At 54.0% G+C, this 18,506-nt stretch overlaps 1 protein-coding gene across 4 annotated transcripts in view; it reads left to right on the top strand.

The window, feature by feature from the left end:
- The window catches only part of SLC24A4 (solute carrier family 24 member 4), a 151,996-nt gene that overhangs the window by 92,545 nt on the left and 40,945 nt on the right, over positions 1-18,506 (top strand). For 3 of the 4 annotated variants that reach the window (XM_066343786.1, XM_066343785.1, XM_066343787.1), the window contains 7 exons: positions 5,273-5,349; positions 9,719-9,793; positions 10,771-10,855; positions 11,374-11,477; positions 12,669-12,743; positions 15,489-15,514; positions 17,343-17,396. In XM_066343786.1, the coding sequence (XP_066199883.1) occupies positions 5,273-5,349; positions 9,719-9,793; positions 10,771-10,855; positions 11,374-11,477; positions 12,669-12,743; positions 15,489-15,514; positions 17,343-17,396 (496 nt within the window). Of the gene's footprint in view, positions 1-1,111; positions 1,179-5,272; positions 5,350-9,718; positions 9,794-10,770; positions 10,856-11,373; positions 11,478-12,668; positions 12,744-15,488; positions 15,515-17,342; positions 17,397-18,506 lie in introns of those variants that run through there. The other variant, XM_066343788.1, reaches the window with a different exon arrangement.

Below are 18,506 nucleotides of genomic sequence, written 5' to 3'. Positions count from 1 at the left end.
GTGATGGGGAGGGACAGGTCAAGAGGGACAGGTTGAGAGAGACAGGTCGAGAGAGACAGGTCGAGAGGGACAGGTAGAGAGGGACAGGTGGAGAGAGGTCGAGAGGGACAGGTGGGGATGGAGAGGTGAGTGGTCTCCGGGGCTGTAGATGGCCAGGACCCATGGAGGATTGGCTAAAAGAGGACAGAGACTGTCAGTGCTTAGAGCAGGAGACTAAGGCCATTCTCAGCATTTTAAACAGAAAGGAATTAAATTCAGGGAATTTGGTGCTTATAAAAGTCACAGGAAGGGCTAAAGCAGGAGTTGGGAATGGGACGATCAAATTTAAAAACACCCTATGTGGGAATGAGGAAGAGGATGTTACTGCCGGGAGAACCTCTCAACACGTACGTCTCTGTAACCTCGGTTGTCCCCAGAACACCAGCATTTGGGGGTCCCTCGGAGGAAGGGGATCTCTGAAAGAGACCAGGCAAGTGAGTGGGGGAGTCAAAGAATCTAAGTGAGACCCCTGTAAGGAGGTGGGATCACAGTACAAGGTGGGTGAATCCTAATGCATTTCATACGTGCAAGGAGCTTTAGACAAAAGGCTATGTATTCTGTGATTCCACTGTGTGACCTTCCGGAAAGGCACTCCGCAGGGGAAGGAAACATCAGTGGTGGCCACGGGTCTGGGTGCAGGGGAGGCTTTGACTACAGAGAGGCAGATCAGGGGGCTTGGGAGGTGATGGGACTAGACTGTCTCGGGTGGTGGTAAATACACAACTCTGTTTCTCAGAAGCCGCAGATGGGCACACCACAAAGAATGAGTTTTACTGTGTGTGAGATAGCTGGATGAATGGAGGATGGATGACCTCATTAATTCACTCATCATCCGTCTGTTCATCCATGTGAACACGGGAAGTGGTCAGAGTTATTAAATGGGTCAGGAGAACGAGTGACAGGTCTCCCTGGCTCCACGGAATATAGTAGCCTAGACTTCTATACAGGTGGGTCCTGGGCTGTTAGTGAAATTGACCTGCAGGATACAACGTGCATTCCTCCTGTCAAGAGTATGACTTCCTGTCACGGCCCTTTGAGCTTTCAGAATTGCAGAGCTTGCTGCTTGGATCAAGAAGTCCCGAGCCCCGAGACATGCACCTGCTGTGGGGAAATGCTCAGCTAAAAGACCTGGTTATCGGGTGGGCTCCCACCCCGGGTTCTTCTCTCGGTTGTGCCCAACTGCGGTTGAGTGACTTGATGTGAATCCTTCAGCCTCTCGGAGCCTCTGTTTCCCCATCGATAGAAACGGGATTAGTGGTCTTCTCAGGATTGGCAAGGCAGGTGGAAGGACTTGAGAAGTTAGTAACGCAGCCTTCAAACCTCGACGTGGGCGCCACTCTCTGCATGGGCTGCCTGCCCACTCCGCCCCACTTCCCCGAGTCAGTCACCGCTGGTGACATGGTCCCTCCTCACCAGCACAGCAGACTTCTCACTGTCACTTGATCATTTGTTTAATTGTCCATCTCCCCCACGAAGCCCTCAAGGGCACATACCCAGGGCCCAGTGCCTCGCCCCTGCCGGGCACCTAGTAAATGCTCAAGAAACATACAGACTTGTACTGTTTCAAAATCAGGGTATTTGCCCTCCTGATAACCTCCCGCTCTCTGAATACTCTGTCCGTCTCTGAATGTTAAATGACCCTCCAAGACGAGGTGCTGCTGCCAGGCCTGAGGATGTTCCTGATGCACCAGCATGTCACCTGCCTGTTCCCAGACGGAGCCCAGCACCTACGGTGTGGGTGCTCGGTAAGCATTAGTTGAACAAATTAATATATCTGGAGAACTAGCAGCAACATTGGCAAAAGTAGAGACCTTCAAAAGGGCAACGCTAATTCAGAGTTTCTGAAATACAGTGGTGTCCCCTCTTGTAACTTAACTGTGTGTCAACCGAAAGGTCAGGTGCGCCCTAGAGGTCTTGTTTATGTATCCTGTTAGAGAGCTTGGTGGCTGGTGGTGGGCGGGGCGGGGGGGGGGATTGCAGATGCTTTTGTGCCCAGGGATCTGCGGTTTCTCCTTGGCTATTCAGGAGGGCAGGTGGCAGGAAATACCTCCGCCGCTACTCCCTGGCCCTGCACCCCATGTGGAGGAGATGATGAGTGGGGGTGGGGGTGAATCTCCGAGTGTGGAGAGGGGTGTGTGCAGAACAAGAGTGACGGAGAGCCAGTTCTGGGCACTGAGGTCCAGAGGAGAGGACCCTAACGCAGTGTGGGAAGTGCCTGCTGCCTGGTTTATAGCTTCTCCTCCCCTCTTCCTTCCCCCGGCTCCCCACTTTTGCCCCATGATATGGACGGATGGGGCTGGGTTTGTCCTTGGTTGCCCAAGCTGGGCCCCACCTGCAGACACACTCTTCTCCACTCCCCACCCACAAGCCCCCTCCCCAGGGTTCCTGCAGCTTATAGGCTTGGATGTGACCTCGAAAGCCTCGTGTGCATGCCCTCCTGATTTCTCCTTGCCCCTGGTGGGGATTTGAGCAGACGGGGCGGCTCGGCCCCTCTCAGACATGTAAATGTCGTGCCCTTGAATGTGGATCGGGGCTCTGGATCCCAGCAAGCCCCTGGAGAAGAGAAAAGAAGTTTCTCAGGAAGCTGGGATTCAACTCCATCAGCACTGAGATCATAATGCGGCCCGTCTCGTTCTCGCCCACTCTTTTTCCCACTGAACTGACTCTGTCTTCACAGCCGGAGGCTGGGCCTCTGGAACACCGGGGACAGAACTTGTACCGCAGGGGAGGAGTCTGTAAGTGAAGATAGTTAAGATCCTTGCGGGTGACAGCAGCCTGACAAGCTAGGTGCCATGCATGCATTATCTCTCATTCCATCCTTGCAGCAACCTGGTGGGCACCTTCTGCAGGACCCTCAGGACGCCCCCCACCCCCCACCCCCGTGTGTAGGTGAGGTAACTAACGTGCCGAGGCCATGCAGGCAATGAGGGGCAGAGACACTTCCTGAAACCTGTGTCATCTGTTTCTAAAGACAGTGCCTGGAGCAGCTGCATGGGCCGCGTGTGTCTGCCACTCAAAGTTGCTGCTTTTGGTGACCAGGTTGGGAGAGGCGGAATTCCTGCTGGGCATGCCCCCTGGTCTGTACACCCTATACCCGTTTATGGAGGATCTGACCTCAAAGCTGGGGAGTAGACTGGTCTCCGCTGCCAGCTGCCAACTGGGAAGGGCAGGGAGGCCTTCTGTCTGCCCGCAGCCTCGAACAGCCACACGCAGTAATGGTGACTGTGTTGTTACCTCGTGTGGCTGCAGACTGCAGCTGAAGCAGTACAGGGACAGAGAGCTTAAATGAGTCAACCAGGGACCCACCAGCGCCTGGGTCACTGAGCCCGGACTCCATCCGGGTCCTCTACCTCCCAGTACAGGGTGGTGTCCACTCGTGTCAGGGGCAGCCCCTGACCCGTGGAGAGGAGCACAGGGCCCCCTGGGAGTCCCAGCTTATGCGGCTGGGTGCCTTGAACCCCCCTCACGACCCCCTCTGAGCCTCGTCTGGAAAGCAGGGCCGTTCCAGGCTGCAGCGCCTGCCCCACGGGTGCAGGATGTGTCCGGAAGACTTGGGTGGGTACAGAGGGCGCTGGGTCGTTGGCAGCTCTGCTATTTACTCGCTGTCTTTGCTGGCAGAATGAGGGCCCTGGAGGACATCTGCTCCTCTGTGGCCTCCATCGCACGCACGGGGGTGCAGGGCAAGGCACTGTGGCTGAAGCAGACTCCTGTTCCTCTCAAGGACAAAGCCATCTCTAATTCACATTCCCTCCCTGCTGGGGGCCAGATGAGAATGTCCTCGAAGATAAAAAGGCAGCCTTATTTTAACCTGTTTTTCAGAGAATTCCCAGGACTGGATAAATCACCAGCTCTCAAAATACTGGCTTGGAGAGTCGGGGCTATTGAATTTTCGTGGCAGAAACGTCTATCTGTCTGCACTGAAATGCCCCAGACGGTGACATTCCTCCTGGAGACAAGATCCCAGCTGCAGGAATGCCGCCCATCTATCTCTCCCTTTAGAATTCTCTGTCTCTGAGCCGGCAAGTCTGGAAGCAGGTCCGCGCCCTTGAACGGACAGAACAATTCTGTTACAGAAGTTTGATTACAGAAGGGGGAGAAAACCCAGGAGTGAAAGAATCTATATTTCATTACATTGCAGCTTGTTTTAAAGTGGGAGCGTTTTCTGGTGTCTGGGGTGCTGATGTTTTCTGTCTTGTTGCAAGAATCTAATCTTAAAAAACAGAAAAGTTTCCATATAAGGAAGAAACCATCACTTTCAGACCTTGGGGCCAAATTGCATTTACACAGAAGGGTTTTTGTCCTGGGAGCTTATTTAACAAGCATTTATCAAGCGCTTACTACCAACTGGGTCATTCTAGTTATTTAAGAGGCTTCCTTAAGGTAATGTAAACATTCTAATAGAACAAGGTGAAACACATTATTTTTTGTTAGTATTTTACCATTAATTTTTCAGTTGACCTCCCCCCATCCCCAGAATAAGCAGACTTCATTTTATCTATCTTTATAAGACTGGTGCCTAGTATAATACCTGGCATCTAATAAATGCTACTTAAATTAAAAAAAAAGTTTTCCCATCGGTTGACTTTTAAGGTCTGTTGAGGACCCTCTGTGCGCCAGCCTGGCCGAGTCACTGAGAATGCAGTACAGGGCGGGGCCTCTGGGCTCGCTGATGTGATGAGGGCCCGTGAGAAGGACGTGGGGGTGTGGGAGTGTCTGGTGGGGCACCCTGCAGCCTTGACATTCACAAAGTGCTTACAACCATTGGTCATCTCGAAGGGGGTGTGGGGGTGAACAGGCAGTATTCCTTTACGACCAGGGACATTCTGGGCCCGAAAGGCAGACACGTGGCTCAGAGGGGTGGCAAGGGGGTGTCAGGGATGGTATCTGATCCCCAGTTTGATTTGCAGTGCAGAGAGGTCTGCGCCTTGCAGGCTGCCTGCCGCCCAGGATGCTGAGAGCCCATGACAGGAGTGGCTGTGTCCACCCCGGCAGGGACGTTCTTGGTGCCAAAGGAGGGCCTGTGACATGGTGCGTGACGACCCAAGTTGCTGTGGAGGCGCACCTGGCACCGGAGTGGACCAGAGGGGGTGCGGGCGGGGGGCGGGGGCGCGGACCGGTGCTCTCAGTCCGCATCCTCTCCCTTACCCCACCTCGGCCTCGGGTCCTGCGCCAAGACCTCCCTGAGCATCGCCACCCGTGATAACTGAACCCTGCCTGTCCTCTTGCCTTCCAGCGATCCACGAGTTCCCCGCGGACCTGTTCTCCAACAGGGATCGGCAGCACGGAGCCGTTCTGCTGCACATCCTCGGTGTAAGTGGCCCCAGCGGGGTGGGGCGTCCCCGTCAGGCAGGTTGTTTTGCTGCACATCCTGGGTGTAAGTGGCCCCCGCGGGGTGGGCGTCCCCGTCAGGCAGGCCGTTCTGCTGCACATCCTGGGTGTAAGTGGCCCTCGCGCCCCAGGGGGTGGGCGTCCCCGTCAGACAGGTGATTCTGCTGCACATCCTGGGTGTAAGTGGCCCCCGTGGGGTGGGGCGTCCCCGTCAGGCAGGTGGTTCTGCTGCACATCCTGGGTGTAAGTGGCCCCCGCGGGGTGGGCGTCCCCGTCAGGCAGGTCGTTCTGCTGCACATCCTCGGTGTAAGTGGCCCCCGCGGGGTGGGCGTCCCCGTCAGGCAGGTGGTTCTGCTGCACATCCTCGGTGTAAGTGGCCCCCGCGGGGTGGGCGTCCCCGTCAGGCAGGTGGTTCTGCTGCACATCCTCGGTGTAAGTGGCCCCCGCGGGGTGGGCGTCCCCGTCAGGCAGGTGGTTCTGCTGCACATCCTCGGTGTAAGTGGCCCCCGCGGGGTGGGCGTCCCCGTCAGGCAGGTGCAGCACATCCTCGGTGTAAGTGGCCCCCGCGGGGTGGGCGTCCCCGTCAGGCAGGTGGTTCTGCTGCACATCCTCGGTGTAAGTGGCCCTCGCGCCCCGGGGGGTGGGCGTCCCCGTCAGGCAGGTGCAGCACGGCCACAGAGCACGGCGGAGCCAGAGCAGGTCACAGATCTCGTCCGGTCCTCGTCAGAACCTGTGCGGAAGACAGATACTGGGCCATTTCACCCACAAGGAAACAGTCTTTTTTTTTTTTTTTTTTTTTTTACAGAGACAGAGAGTCAGAGAGAGGGATAGAGAGGGACAGACAGACAGGAATGGAGAGAGATGAGAAGCATCAATCATCAGTTTTTCGTTTCGACACCTTAGTTGTTCATTGATTGCCTTCTCATATGTGCCTTGACCGCGGGCCTTCAGCAGACCGAGTAACCCCTTGCTGGAGCCAGTGACCTTGGGTCCAAGCCGATGAGCTTTTGCTCAAACCCGACGAGCCTGCGCTCAAGCTGGCGACCTCGGGATCTTGAACCTGGGTCCTCTGCATTTCATTCCGACGCTCTATCCACTGCGCCACCGCCTGGTCAGGCGGAAACAGTCTTTTTTTTTTTCTTTTTTTTTTTTCTGAAGTTGGAAATGGGGAGGCAGTCAGACAGACTCCCGCATGCGCCCGACCGGGATCCACCCGGCATGCCCACCAGGGGGCGATGCTCTGCCCATCTGGGGTGTTGCTCCTTTGCAACCAGAGCCACTCTAGCGCCTGGGGCAGAGGCCATAGAGCCATCCCCAGCGCCCACGCCATCTTTGCTCCAATGGAGCCTTGGCTGCGGGAGGGAAAGAGAGAGACAGAGAGGAAGGAGAGGGGGAGGGGTGGAGAAGCAGATGGGCGCTTCTCCTGTGTGCCCTGGCCGGGAATCGAACCCGGGACTCCTGCACGCCAGGCCAACACTCTACCACTGAGCCAACCGGCCTGGGCCTGGCGGAAACAGTCTTAAGGATGTTAGGTGACTTGCTCAGTGTCACGTAGTGAGTGGCCCCAGAACCAAGACAAGAATTCAAGTCTTCTGGTGCCTCCTTTTCTGCTTTTATAAAACAGGAGTGGCAGCGTTTCCCAGATGCAGGAGTGTGAGTGACCACAGCAGATCTCACACGGCGCACAGTCACTGCTCTGCGTGTGCTTGCTGTCACGATTCCCCCAGACTGACCCGACCCCCCCCCACACCAGATGACCCTAGTTTAAAGCTTTGATGCACTTCTCAAACTTCCCTCTCTATCCAGATGGGCCTTGATGACCAATGGTGGCATTTAGTTAGCAATTCACAAAGGAATCGAGGGTTCGAACCTAAGTGATAGGTAAAGGTCGCTCTCCTCGGAAGAGTAGGAGAGCCACAGCCCACCGCGCTGCCTGTGTTTGTAAATAAAGTTCTGTGGGAACACGGCCATTTCCACTCCTTTCTGCATTGCTGGCGGCTGCTGCGGCAGGGACTCCAAGGTCCACGGAGCCAGAAACAGTGAACTCTCTGTCCCGCTGCGGGAAAGCTTTGCCGGCCCTCTATTGTGTGGAGGTGGCCACCGGGGATTAAACACAGCAGTGTTCCTTCTTGATTAAGTTCCTGACCACCCAGCCCCACCTGCTTATATATTTAAACCTAACCAAATATCAATCTTGACAAGAGATAATTAAGAATGTAAAAGCTGGGATTCTCCCATTGTTAGTAGCCACCAGTGAATAATGAATGAGCGAGGTTTTCATGAACAGGATGCCCCATTAATGAAAAGGAAAGTTAGGATAAAGACTGTAGGCAAATTTTGAATAACAGGCCTGTTTAATATTTCTGTCATTGAGTGATTATCTTCCTAGTTTCTCTGGCTTTTTCATCTACCCTCACCCGCACCCCCCTTTCACTAAGAAAAGGTAGATTTGGTGAATTAGGCCCCTAGTTCTGTCTCTCTGCTTCACAAAAGTCTTGGCACTGCCGAGACAAAAACCTGGGCCCTCAGAGCACCTCAGGAATTTTGCAAGAACCCTTTAGAGCAGGGATTACCAGACCACGGCTGGAGGGCCCAATCCTGCCCGCCGCCTGTTTTTATAAATAAAGTTTTATTGGAACACAGCCATGCCCATTCCACGTCTGCTCTTCTGCAGAAAGAGTCATCATGGCGGAGACTCGGAAGCCTGAAACACTTACTCTTTGCTGACCCCTTTCTTGGGGGCAAGAGAAGGCTGTAGCTTTGGAGCCAGTTTTGGACTAGGAAGCTTCTCAGAGCTTCCTAGTTCAGGTGATGGGAATAGTAATGCTCTCTTGGTCCCCTTTTCTCTGCGGTGGGTCAGGGGAACCAGGCCCTGGCCTCATGGAGGATCCTTTCCCTGGGAGGTCATGTTGGGAGGAATTTCTGGGGGTGTGAGTTGGAATTCTAGTTGGAACCCTGAGATTTGTAGCGGGCCTCTCCCACCTCACTCTCTTCCCGTTTCCTGCGCCCCAGTATTAGTTTGGTTTTTTTTGCTTCCCCCCATCAAATCCAGGAACAGCCACCCCCGGACTCCAGCAGACACCTGCCTCAGATGCCTTGGCCACAGCTGCTGTATCTTTCTTTTTATTTATTCGTAGACAAGTACCAGTGAACTTGGCGGAGTATCGCGCTGCTCAGGGGGAAGCAGACCAGGCTTCCTCTCTTTTGTGCACAGGACATTCACATCACCTTTTCTCGGGGGAAAGAAGTGGTTTCCCCCAGCACTTAGTATAAAATCTCCTCGCTTTTATTGTGGGTTCTCATCCTTGCCTCTCCCTCCAACCTCACATTCTCCGCTTTCCACCTCATTCTCACTGTGTTCTACCTGCACCAGTGACCTTGCTGTTCCTCAAATGCGTCAAGCACACTCCTGCCTCAGGACCTTTGCACTTCTTGTTTTCTGGCAGTTATAGATACTTTATTTGCCTATTTGTCCCCCACTAAGGAAAGTTACAAGAGGCTTTTCCTGGTGTCCTCACCACATATCCTGATGCCTAGAATAGTGCCTCTTACACAGATGAACTCAGTAAAGCTGTTGGGCGGACAAGGCAAGTGAGTTCTGTATATAAAACCATTTTGAAACTACTGATATGCTCTTACTCTGTCATTAAACAGATGGAGAAACTGAGACCTAGAGATGTAATTTACCCAAAGACCCCTTCACATGTGCTATCAAAAGTATGCATGTATTTTACTTACAAGGTTTGCTACACTGACAGCTCCACAGAGATTCCTGAATTCCCAATTGCACCAGAAATTGCACTAGAACTGCTGATGGCCACGAACTTCCTAGATTGTTAAATAAGATAAATTATAATAAACTGTTAAAGTCATATAGCAAATAAGTCCCAGAGTCAGAATTAGAATATAAAAATCTTTGTTTCAATGGCTTGTGTATTTGAACCTGCACCAACATGGAATTAGCACCCCAGGAAATGCCGGGTCGCGGGTTGCCGTTTGTTTCAGCAGGGGATGGCCAGTGGAAACATGGAAACGGTGCCTTCCCTAAAAATGAGGGGAAATCAGGATGGTTATTATGGTAAACTCGTAAAAGGGCGATTTGAAGTGCTTTTCTTCAAAGGTTAGGTCTTCCCTTTGGAGGGCGTGCTCTGGCGGGGAGAGCTGCTGCTTTGAGACAGGAGGAGGGAGCGCGGGACCATGGGCCTGAGGGTGAGTCCCTTCTGCTCTCCGGGCCTTGGTTTCCCATTCTGTCAGCGAGGGGATCGAGGGAGCAAGTCTCTGTGGTGCTGGAATCTCCCCTCGTTGGTGGCAGGTGCCCTCGCTGACATGCTCTGTCCCGTGTCCTCCACAGGCCCTCTACATGTTCTACGCCCTGGCCATAGTGTGCGACGACTTCTTTGTTCCGTCTCTGGAGAAGATCTGCGAGGTATGCGACGAAGCCTGGGAGGGGGCTGGGGGTGACCAGGGACACGTGGCACGTCGGGGCCGGGCTGAGAAGGACTGGGAGCACTCTGGCAGTGGAGGTTGTCGGGCCTGTCACTCAGAGTCACCATGGCGAAGCCTCACTCTGAAATCCCCGGGTTAGAGTTGGCGGGTGGCGTCCCCTCCTAGACTTGGCAGAACAAAGTGCTCTCAGCACATAGTCATTACCCAGAACCTCTGGCTGCACGGCAGGATGGCCGCTGTCTGCAGTTAAGCCAGACCTGGTCGGTTAGGGAGCATTTGCTGTAACCAGGTGTAGAGGCCGGTGCCAGGTGGGGACCCGTGTCCCGGGGAGAAGGCCGAGCTACAAAAGCAGGGAAGGCCCTCTGTCCTAGTCTTCGCAGGCTGACATTTTCTCCTTTTAATTATTTTGTTAAGTTTTTACTTTCTTCTTTCACCCCCTATACAAGACCGTAGTCTGTCTCTACTCTGTCTTACTCTGGGCTTCTAGCCAGGGCAGGTAAAGCACCTACTGTGTGAAGACGGCTGAGGGCTTTGCCACACTACCTGCACGAGGTCTCCCAGCTGTTCGGGGCCATACTGTTGTGACGTTTAAGGCTGGGGACGTGGTTTGTTAGGGGCAAGTTCTTCATCACTTTACGCTGCTGCTGAGCAAAGAGCAGGGACTGGCTGCTGAGCATAGGGTGCCCTGAACAGGGAGGGACCTGGTGAAAGTAGGCAAGGGCTTTGTCTAGCCGTCACTGCCCCACTCAGACAGAGCCGTGTGCACACCTCCAGAGGAGGGAGGGGCGGGATCTGGGTGGAGGGCCTGGCAGGTGGCTGCTGGCTCAGAGCACAGGGAGGCGGAGCTGCCCCAGCCGGGGAGCTGGCTCCCCACACTCTCTCGGCTGCTACAGTGTCTGGTTAGTGTGTCCACTGCCCCCGCGTCACAGCCTGAGGGTCGGTGGTCCTTTGTTTCAGAAACTCTATCTGAGTGAAGATGTGGCTGGAGCCACCTTCATGGCTGCGGGAAGCTCGACACCCGAGCTGTTTGCTTCTGTTATCGGTAAGAAACCCCACCAGCTGAAGACAGAATTTGCAGAAGGCCTAGGTTTGGCACCCTGACAAAGAAGGCATTTGTCAGCTCTGAGCCTCAGTTTTCTCGTCTGTAAAACGGGAGACTAGAGAGACAGGAAGTGTCCCTGGGTGGAACCTCTAATGCGTGGGGTGAGGGTGCTGATGGGGTACAGGATTTCTTTTCAGGGTGATGAAAGCGTTCCCAGGTTAGCTCGTGGTGATGGCTGCGCAGTTCTGTGACGGCACTGTCAAACACTGTATTGAGACTTGAAGCAGGCGAATTTTATGGCGTGTGTATATCTTAATAAGGCTGCTCAAAAAAATGGAAGAATCGAAGTAGCCGGTCTCAGGGGGCGCTCTTGTTCTCACAGCACGATGGGTGTTCTGTTAGACAGTGAGGACAGCTTCCCTAGGTTGGGGGGGGGGGGCGGACAGGGGACACAGTCCTCGCAGACCTCACAGCCAGCCTGGGTCTGCAGACGAGGGTTGGTGCCTCCCCCTTTGCAGGCGTGTTCATCACCCACGGCGACGTCGGCGTTGGGACCATCGTGGGCTCTGCTGTGTTCAACATCCTGTGCATAATCGGGGTCTGTGGATTATTCGCGGGGCAGGTCAGTAGTTGCTCTCCCTTTGTGAAGTGACGTGAGGGACAGCAGTGGGGGGACCCCAGGCCCAGCCTTAGCCATGCCCCTGGCTCCCTGAGGCTCTGGGTGAGCCTGTGTCCCTGTGAGTCCCAGGTGTGTCCGACGCTCCTCCTGCGGTCTGTGGGCTGAGCGTGGGGGGAGCACCAGCTCTCTTGCCCAGTCTGAGAAGGCGTGCATCCCACAGCAGTGAGAGTTAAAGAAGTGCCCCCTGTGCCCCGACCTGAACTAGGTTCTGGAAATGTTTGGGGCCTGCCTTTGGCCTCCCAGCAGGGAGCATGTAACTGTCCTATGGTTAGTACCCCATCAGCATCTTCCTGATGCTCAGGGCCATGGGGGCTACTCGGTTTGACCTCAGAGCTCATAGGTAGGCCCTGCATGGCCAAGGGAGGCAGAGGAGGGGAGCCAGTTACCAGCAGAAGGTTCTAGCACCAGCGGAGAGAGCAGTGCCTCTGGCCTCCACCTGGACATCGGCCGGAGCCGTGAAACGTGCAGTGTTGTTGCCTCAGAGGAGCAGGGACTGCCCTGGCCGGTTGGCTCAGCGGTAGAGCGTCGGCCTAGCGTGCGGAGGACCCGGGTTCGATTCCCGGCCAGGGCACATAGGAGAAGCGCCCATTTGCTTCTCCACCCCTCCGCCTCGCTTTCTTCTCTGTCTCTCTCTTCCCCTCCCGCAGCCGAGGCTCCATTGGAGCAAAGATGGCCCGGGCGCTGGGGATGGCTCTGTGGCCTCTGCCTCAGGCGCTAGAGTGGCTCTGGTCGCAATATGGCGACGCCCAGGATGGGCAGAGCATCGCCCCCTGGTGGGCAGAGCACCGCCCCTGGTGGGCGTGCCGGGTGGATCCCGGTCGGGCGCATGCGGGAGTCTGTCTGACTGTCTCTCCCTGTTTCCAGCTTCAGAAAAAAAAAAAAAAAATGAAAAAAAAAAAAAAGAGGAGCAGGGACAGCTTTGCCGTCACTCACACGCTCCAGGCCTTCATTCCGTTCCCAGGACTAATGCTGAGTAGAGGGTGCCCTCGAGCAGCCAGGCAGACTTGTTTCTGGCGGCACAGTGACGAGGCGCTCCATGGGCGTGTCCCTGGACCCGCGGGGGCCGGGGGTGGCGGGGAAGCCCCCACAGCCCGTCTCCCCAGCCAGCAGCCGCTGACAGCCCTTTGCCCACAGGTGGTCCGGCTGACGTGGTGGGCCGTGTGCCGGGACTCCACGTACTACACCCTCTCGGTCGTCGTGCTCATTGCTGTGAGTGCCCCTCCCGGCCCCGGAGTCACAGGACCCCACCCCTCTCTGCGCCTGGCCCTAGCACGCGGGGTGTGCTGACCGTTTACTGCAGTCGCTGTGACCAGCCCCCTCGCCACTGTGCCTCCCTTTCCCCCAAATCTCATACCTGACCCCTTGGTTATGGAGCAGACCCAGCGACCGCCATTGAAGGCACAGAGGCCTCGAAAGAGCACGTGCCGCGTGGTCCACCCGTCACCCTCCAGCATGCTGCTGGGCGGGGCCCTCCGGGTCCTCACGCAGAGCCCGCTCCAAGGGAGCAGAGCTCCCGGGGTCACGGCCCACTGCACAGCAGGGGGCGCTGTCAGAGGTGGCAGCTGGGGTGGAGGGAGCAGAGAGAGAGGGCAGAGGAGATGAGGTGAAACAGGGTTTCCGGGGCTTGCTAGTGTGTGTGTGAGGGTGTCCCTGTGGCCCTCCAAGGGCTGCGGTGACCTCATGGCACATGACACAGAAGGAGCTTTAGGGGCAGGAGCACAGAAGGAGCTTTAGGGGCAGTTGGTACTCAGAGAGGGCGGGGCACGTGGTGCGCCCAGAGGTGAGGGTGCGGAGTGCCCTGGAGTGACAGTTCTCTGCCTTACACAATCTAGCACCAACCGCAGGTGACAGTCACGTCTCTTAGATTAGTTATCTATTTCTGTGTATGAACTGCCCCAAAACTCAGTGGCTTAAAACAACAAGCATTTATCACCCCTGTTTTCTGTGAATTAAATCTGGAGTGGCTTTAGTAAGGTCCTCTGGCTCAGGTCCCCTCACAAGCGTCACCCGGGGTCCAGCCACCTCCAGGTTCCCCTGGGCAGCAGTCTGCTGTCAGGACCACGTCGCTCTGGGCAGCCTCAGGTCTTTCCTCGCTGGGCAGCTCCCTACAGGGCCACTGGCTTCCCTCTGAGCGAAGGAGAAGAGGGGCCGAGGTGGACGCCACAGTGACCTAATCTCAGAAGTGACAGCCTGTCACTTTTGCCATATTCTTTGTTAGGAGCAAGTCCCTAGGCCCAGGCTATGTACAGGCAGTGGGATCATTGGGGTCATCTGCGGAGCTGCCTATCAGACCCCAAAAGTGAAAGTTACAGGTAAAATAATTTACCTAGACATAATCTCAAAAACAAACAAACAAAAAACCATACCCCTACGTTATACTGTAATGGACAATTAAAAGTACTTTATAACAATAGAATACGTCGTGTAGTACGTAAAGATTTTGGCCTGAAGATGCTAGAGCACCCGACGATGTGATCTGTTGCCCCCACTTGGAAAGTGCCCCAGCCTGCCAGCTGCCAGCTCAGACTTTGGCCATGTGCTAGGCTGGCACCTTACGCCCAAGTGGGGCTGACGCTGACATGATTTTCCAAAATGATGAATGCTTCCTGATAAAACCCTGAGTCCGCTACAATTATTCCCCCATTTGCACGGCAAGCTGCCTCACTAGAAAATTAAGTATTTACTAAAACCATGTAAAAGTATTTTGCTCCATGAAGCAGAGTTAAGTTCCAGGTTCAGGTTATTTATCTACTTTTGTCACTGACCTGAACGTTTAATCTAGCAGGACGCTTGAGACCGGTGCCAGACGTGGGGGAGCTTCTCTGGGAGGACTGTCCACATGTTCTGGGCTGGCTGGTGGCCCTGGCTCAGCTACAGTGTCACTGTAGCTGAGTTCCAGTAACACTCCATTGGGGTTATAAAAGCTAAAAATATCTCCCTAATTGTCCCCTAAGTCCCCCAGGTTGAGTGCCACTTCCTCAGAGCCTTGAGTTTGGGGTGCCTCACAGCGATGCCCGGCCAGGACGACTCTCTCAGAAGCGGCATCCCAAATCAATGCCTGTGTGTGCTGTCCGCCCTGACAGCCCGGAGAGGGGTACAGTGGGCCCAAGTTCAGACAGAAGCCCCCTGGCCTCTGCTGGCATCCCCTGTGGGAACCTTTGTGTGTCCGAGATCAGATTGGTGGGCACAGCCCCGCCACCTCCCTGTCCACATTGGGCTCAGCTGGGGTCCTTACCGGAGGCCTCCCCTGGACCACATTCATCTATGTCTCGTGTCAGAGATGCAGGGTGGGGTTGTTGGGCAATTTCAGTGCCCGATTTGGAACCATGGAGTTCCCACCATTGTGCCTGGCCTCCCTTCAAATGGTACAAATGGGTTTTTTTCCCTTAGACCTTCCAAAGGGGTTGCTATTTTTATGAAAACAAACAAACCTTCTCTCCTATATATATAGGCACCATGGGTAGGGAGGAAGGTAGGTTGGTAGATAGGTAGGTCAGTGGGTAGTTGGGTAGTGGATGGATGGATGGATGGATGGATAGATGCATGCATACATATCTTTTCAGTTTTTGAGATTCTTGATTATAGCAACTCTATTCCATTAATGGGGGCAGGCCCTGGCCAGTTTGGCCCCAGCAGCTACTTGGACCATAATGAAGCCTAGGCCACTCCTCTGAGAGGCCCACGCTCTGCTGGGCTGCAGGGTGCTGCATCCGCTGACCTAGGTTTCAGCTAAGGCAGGGTCAGCTTCTGCAGCCGAGGAACCCAGAAGTGGAGAGAGGACCCCGCTGTCTGTAAGAACAGAACAAGTGGAGAGAGGACCCCGCTGTCTGTAAGCACAGAACAAGCCATGCTGTGTCAGCCCTGGGCGCAGAGAGGTCTGAGTCTGTTTCTGTTTCTGTTTTGTTTTTGGAATAAATATGTCTCTCCCACCCTTTTGTCTGTTTTGCCTTCCAGTTCATATATGATGAAGAAATTGTGTGGTAAGTTTTGAAAGTTTGTTTCTCATTCATTTTTATTAGTGTCCTTGCTGATTGGGTTCATTGAATCTTTATTTTTACAAACGTAAGCTTATGAACTTATAAAAGTAAAAAAAAGGTGTCATTCTAAGCAGTCCTGCCTTTGTTTGTCCTTTCAAAGTGACACAAGTTGTTTCCCTTAGCACTCCCACCCTACCAGATACCAAGATAAATTATAAAGCTAAAATAGTGAAAAGCGTGGTATTTTGCACAGGCATAAGCATAGGGAATATGGAACCGAGAACCGAGTAATGGGCCCGTTTCTGGGCTGGGGGCTACAGTAGGTGTTGTGACAAGGTAGTGCATTAGGGAGGGGGTCTCATACTGCAGGAACAACTAGGAATCCACGTGGAACAAGATAGCTTCAGGTCTCTCCTCACACCTTATCCAAGAATAAATTCCAGGTGAGTCTAAGATCTCACTGTAAAAAGCAAAATTAACATAACATTGAATAAATCAGAGGGGCTCGTCTTCGTGACATTGAGGTTAGAAATGATTTCTTAATTATGATACAGGAGAGGCAGACTTTAAAGAAGAGGTTGATATTTTCGTGCTGTCGGGCATGACGGTCTCACATTCACACAAACCGTGAACATGTCCTCTGCGTGACCGTGGATCCCAGTCTGGGTCCTGGGTGTGATTATCCGCGGGAGTATGCTCAGGAGGTCTGATGTGAGCAGCTGTGTGCTCTGGGCACAGAGAATCCTGGTTCTGGTTCGGGCCCCGGCCTAGCCCCCAACCCGCCATGTGAGCCAGGAAGTCTCTCCGCTTCCTGGTCTCCTTCTCCTGCCCCGGAGTTGGAGTTGGGGGTGGGGTCAGATCATCTACAAGCCCCTTTGTGGCTCCGCCTGTCCTTGGGCTCCTGTCAGCCAAGGAAGAGCTCCCAAACAGCTGTAGCCCGGGCTGGGCACGTAGTAGGTCTTTAGTACACATGTCGGATGAATGAGCAGACTAAGCTGGTGGCGCCTCAGAAGCTTGTGGTCAGAGCTACAAAAATCCCACCATGTGTGGAGTTGGGCACGTATATGCTAGACAGCAGTATCCGTATGTCTCAGAAAGACCCCCGCCCTACCCTGCCCCTGCCTGCAGCCCAGGAGGTCCTGTACCCCCTTCTCAGGCAGTTCTTAGGGTCCCCCCCCCCACACTGCACCCACAGCTTCTCTGCTAGTTGGCCAGAATCTCTGGTGATCATGGAGCCTTTTAGTGTCACGTCTGTGTGACTCCAGGTCACTCCTCTCCGTGAGTCCTGGGGTGTGGCCCCTCCTTTTTACAGATAGCTGAGGGACTCTGCCTGAGTCCCACCGACCCCCTGGAGTTGAGAAGACCCCACTCTCAGCCTTCTCTCTGTCACCCAAACAGCTTTAGTTTGCAGGACTGCTCCGGGCTGGGGCGGCTTACCTGTATGCTTCAATTCTCGTTCCTGGGCCAGACGCCAGGGACAGGGAAAGTCAAAGGACATTCCTGGGCCCTGGTCGGGTAGCTCAGTTGGTTAGAACATCATCCCGATATGCCAAGGTTGTGGGTTTGATTCCCGGTCATAGCACATGCGAGAATCAACCAATGAATGTATTAATAAGTGGAACAGTAAACCGATGTTTCTCTCTCTGTCTCTCAAATCAATAAAATAAATTTAAAAATTAAAAATAAATAAATAAAATAGCTGAACTTATCCCCCCCCCCAAAAAAAAGGACACTCCGCCCCGCGTCACCCTCTCTCTGTGCAGTCACTCCCGGCCCTCGGCTCGGGGCCTTCCTCGCTCTGACACATTCTATTCTCTTCTCTCTCTTCGAGGTGGGAAAGCCTGGTGCTTATCATCTTGTACGTGTTTTACATTCTGATCATGAAGTAAGTGCCCTTTTTCCCCTCCTCCTGGGCTGTCTGACGCCTTGATTCAGAGCCCGCCTCTGTCTGACCTTGCAGTCACTCGGCCAGCCCCAGGTCTCCGGGGACACGCTCCTGGGGTGGTGGAGTCGGGGAGATATGTTCAGACACCATTTTGGGGTGCTGTCCATGCTGGGCCAGGGGAGTCAGGACTGATGGGTGGAGGATGAGGCCACTCCCAAAAGAAGTAGCAAGCGGGGCCCTCGCCCACCCCACTTCAGGCTGCTCCATGCCCTGGGGTGTCCACTCCTTTTTTTGCTCTCTGTATCAATCTCCTGATGGTTTAAGACTGCTCTTTTCAAAAGGGCAGCCTCCCTTCTGCTCTAGGCTTTGTAAAAAGCCACAGCTCAGGGCCACTGCCTTGGCCAGTTGCAGGGGGCGCCATTTGCAGTATTGAAGATGCAGTCACGGGGTCTGGGGTCATGAACCCTTGTGGCCCTCTAAAAGCTTCCCAGGTCAGAAGCATCTCAAAGCTACCCGTGAGGAGTATTATTTGGCCATTATAAAGGAAGGGAGTCCCGTCACATGCTACGATATGCATGACCCTTGCAAACATTATGCTGAGTGAAAGGAGCCAGTCACAAAAGGGCAGATACTGCCTGATTGCATTTACGTGAGGGACCTAGGAGAGGCGAGTTTCCAGAGACAGAGAGCAAATTAGAGATTACCAGCCGCTTGGAGAAGGGAGTGATTAATAATTGATCAATGGGAGCAGAGTTCTGTTTGGGGCGCTGAGAAAGCTTTGGACATGGTAGCGATGGTTGCCCATTATCAATGTAAATAATGCCGCCGAATCGTGCACCTCAAAATGGAAAATAATTTAATTAGCAAATTTTATGTTGCATAAGTTTTCCCACATTAAAAAAAAAAAAGGAAAAGGAAAAAACGACCCAAGAGGTGAGCCGTATTCCAGCTTTCTCTCCTTGCTCCTACCTCTCCAGGTAATTAAGAAAAAAAGCAACACTAGGGGAGTCTTATGAGGCTATAAATCACATAGTTTTGTAAAAATGGACGGTAAGCTGTAAAACTGCCGGAGAATTGTCCTTCAAAGATGTCCTCTCAGTGCCTTTCAGT

This window comes from Saccopteryx leptura, chromosome 6 (assembly GCF_036850995.1).
Source record: "Saccopteryx leptura isolate mSacLep1 chromosome 6, mSacLep1_pri_phased_curated, whole genome shotgun sequence".
Classification (NCBI taxonomy): Eukaryota; Metazoa; Chordata; class Mammalia; order Chiroptera; family Emballonuridae; genus Saccopteryx; species Saccopteryx leptura.
Note: the sequence above shows the minus strand (reverse complement) of the source record. Positions and strands in the feature narration are given on the sequence as shown.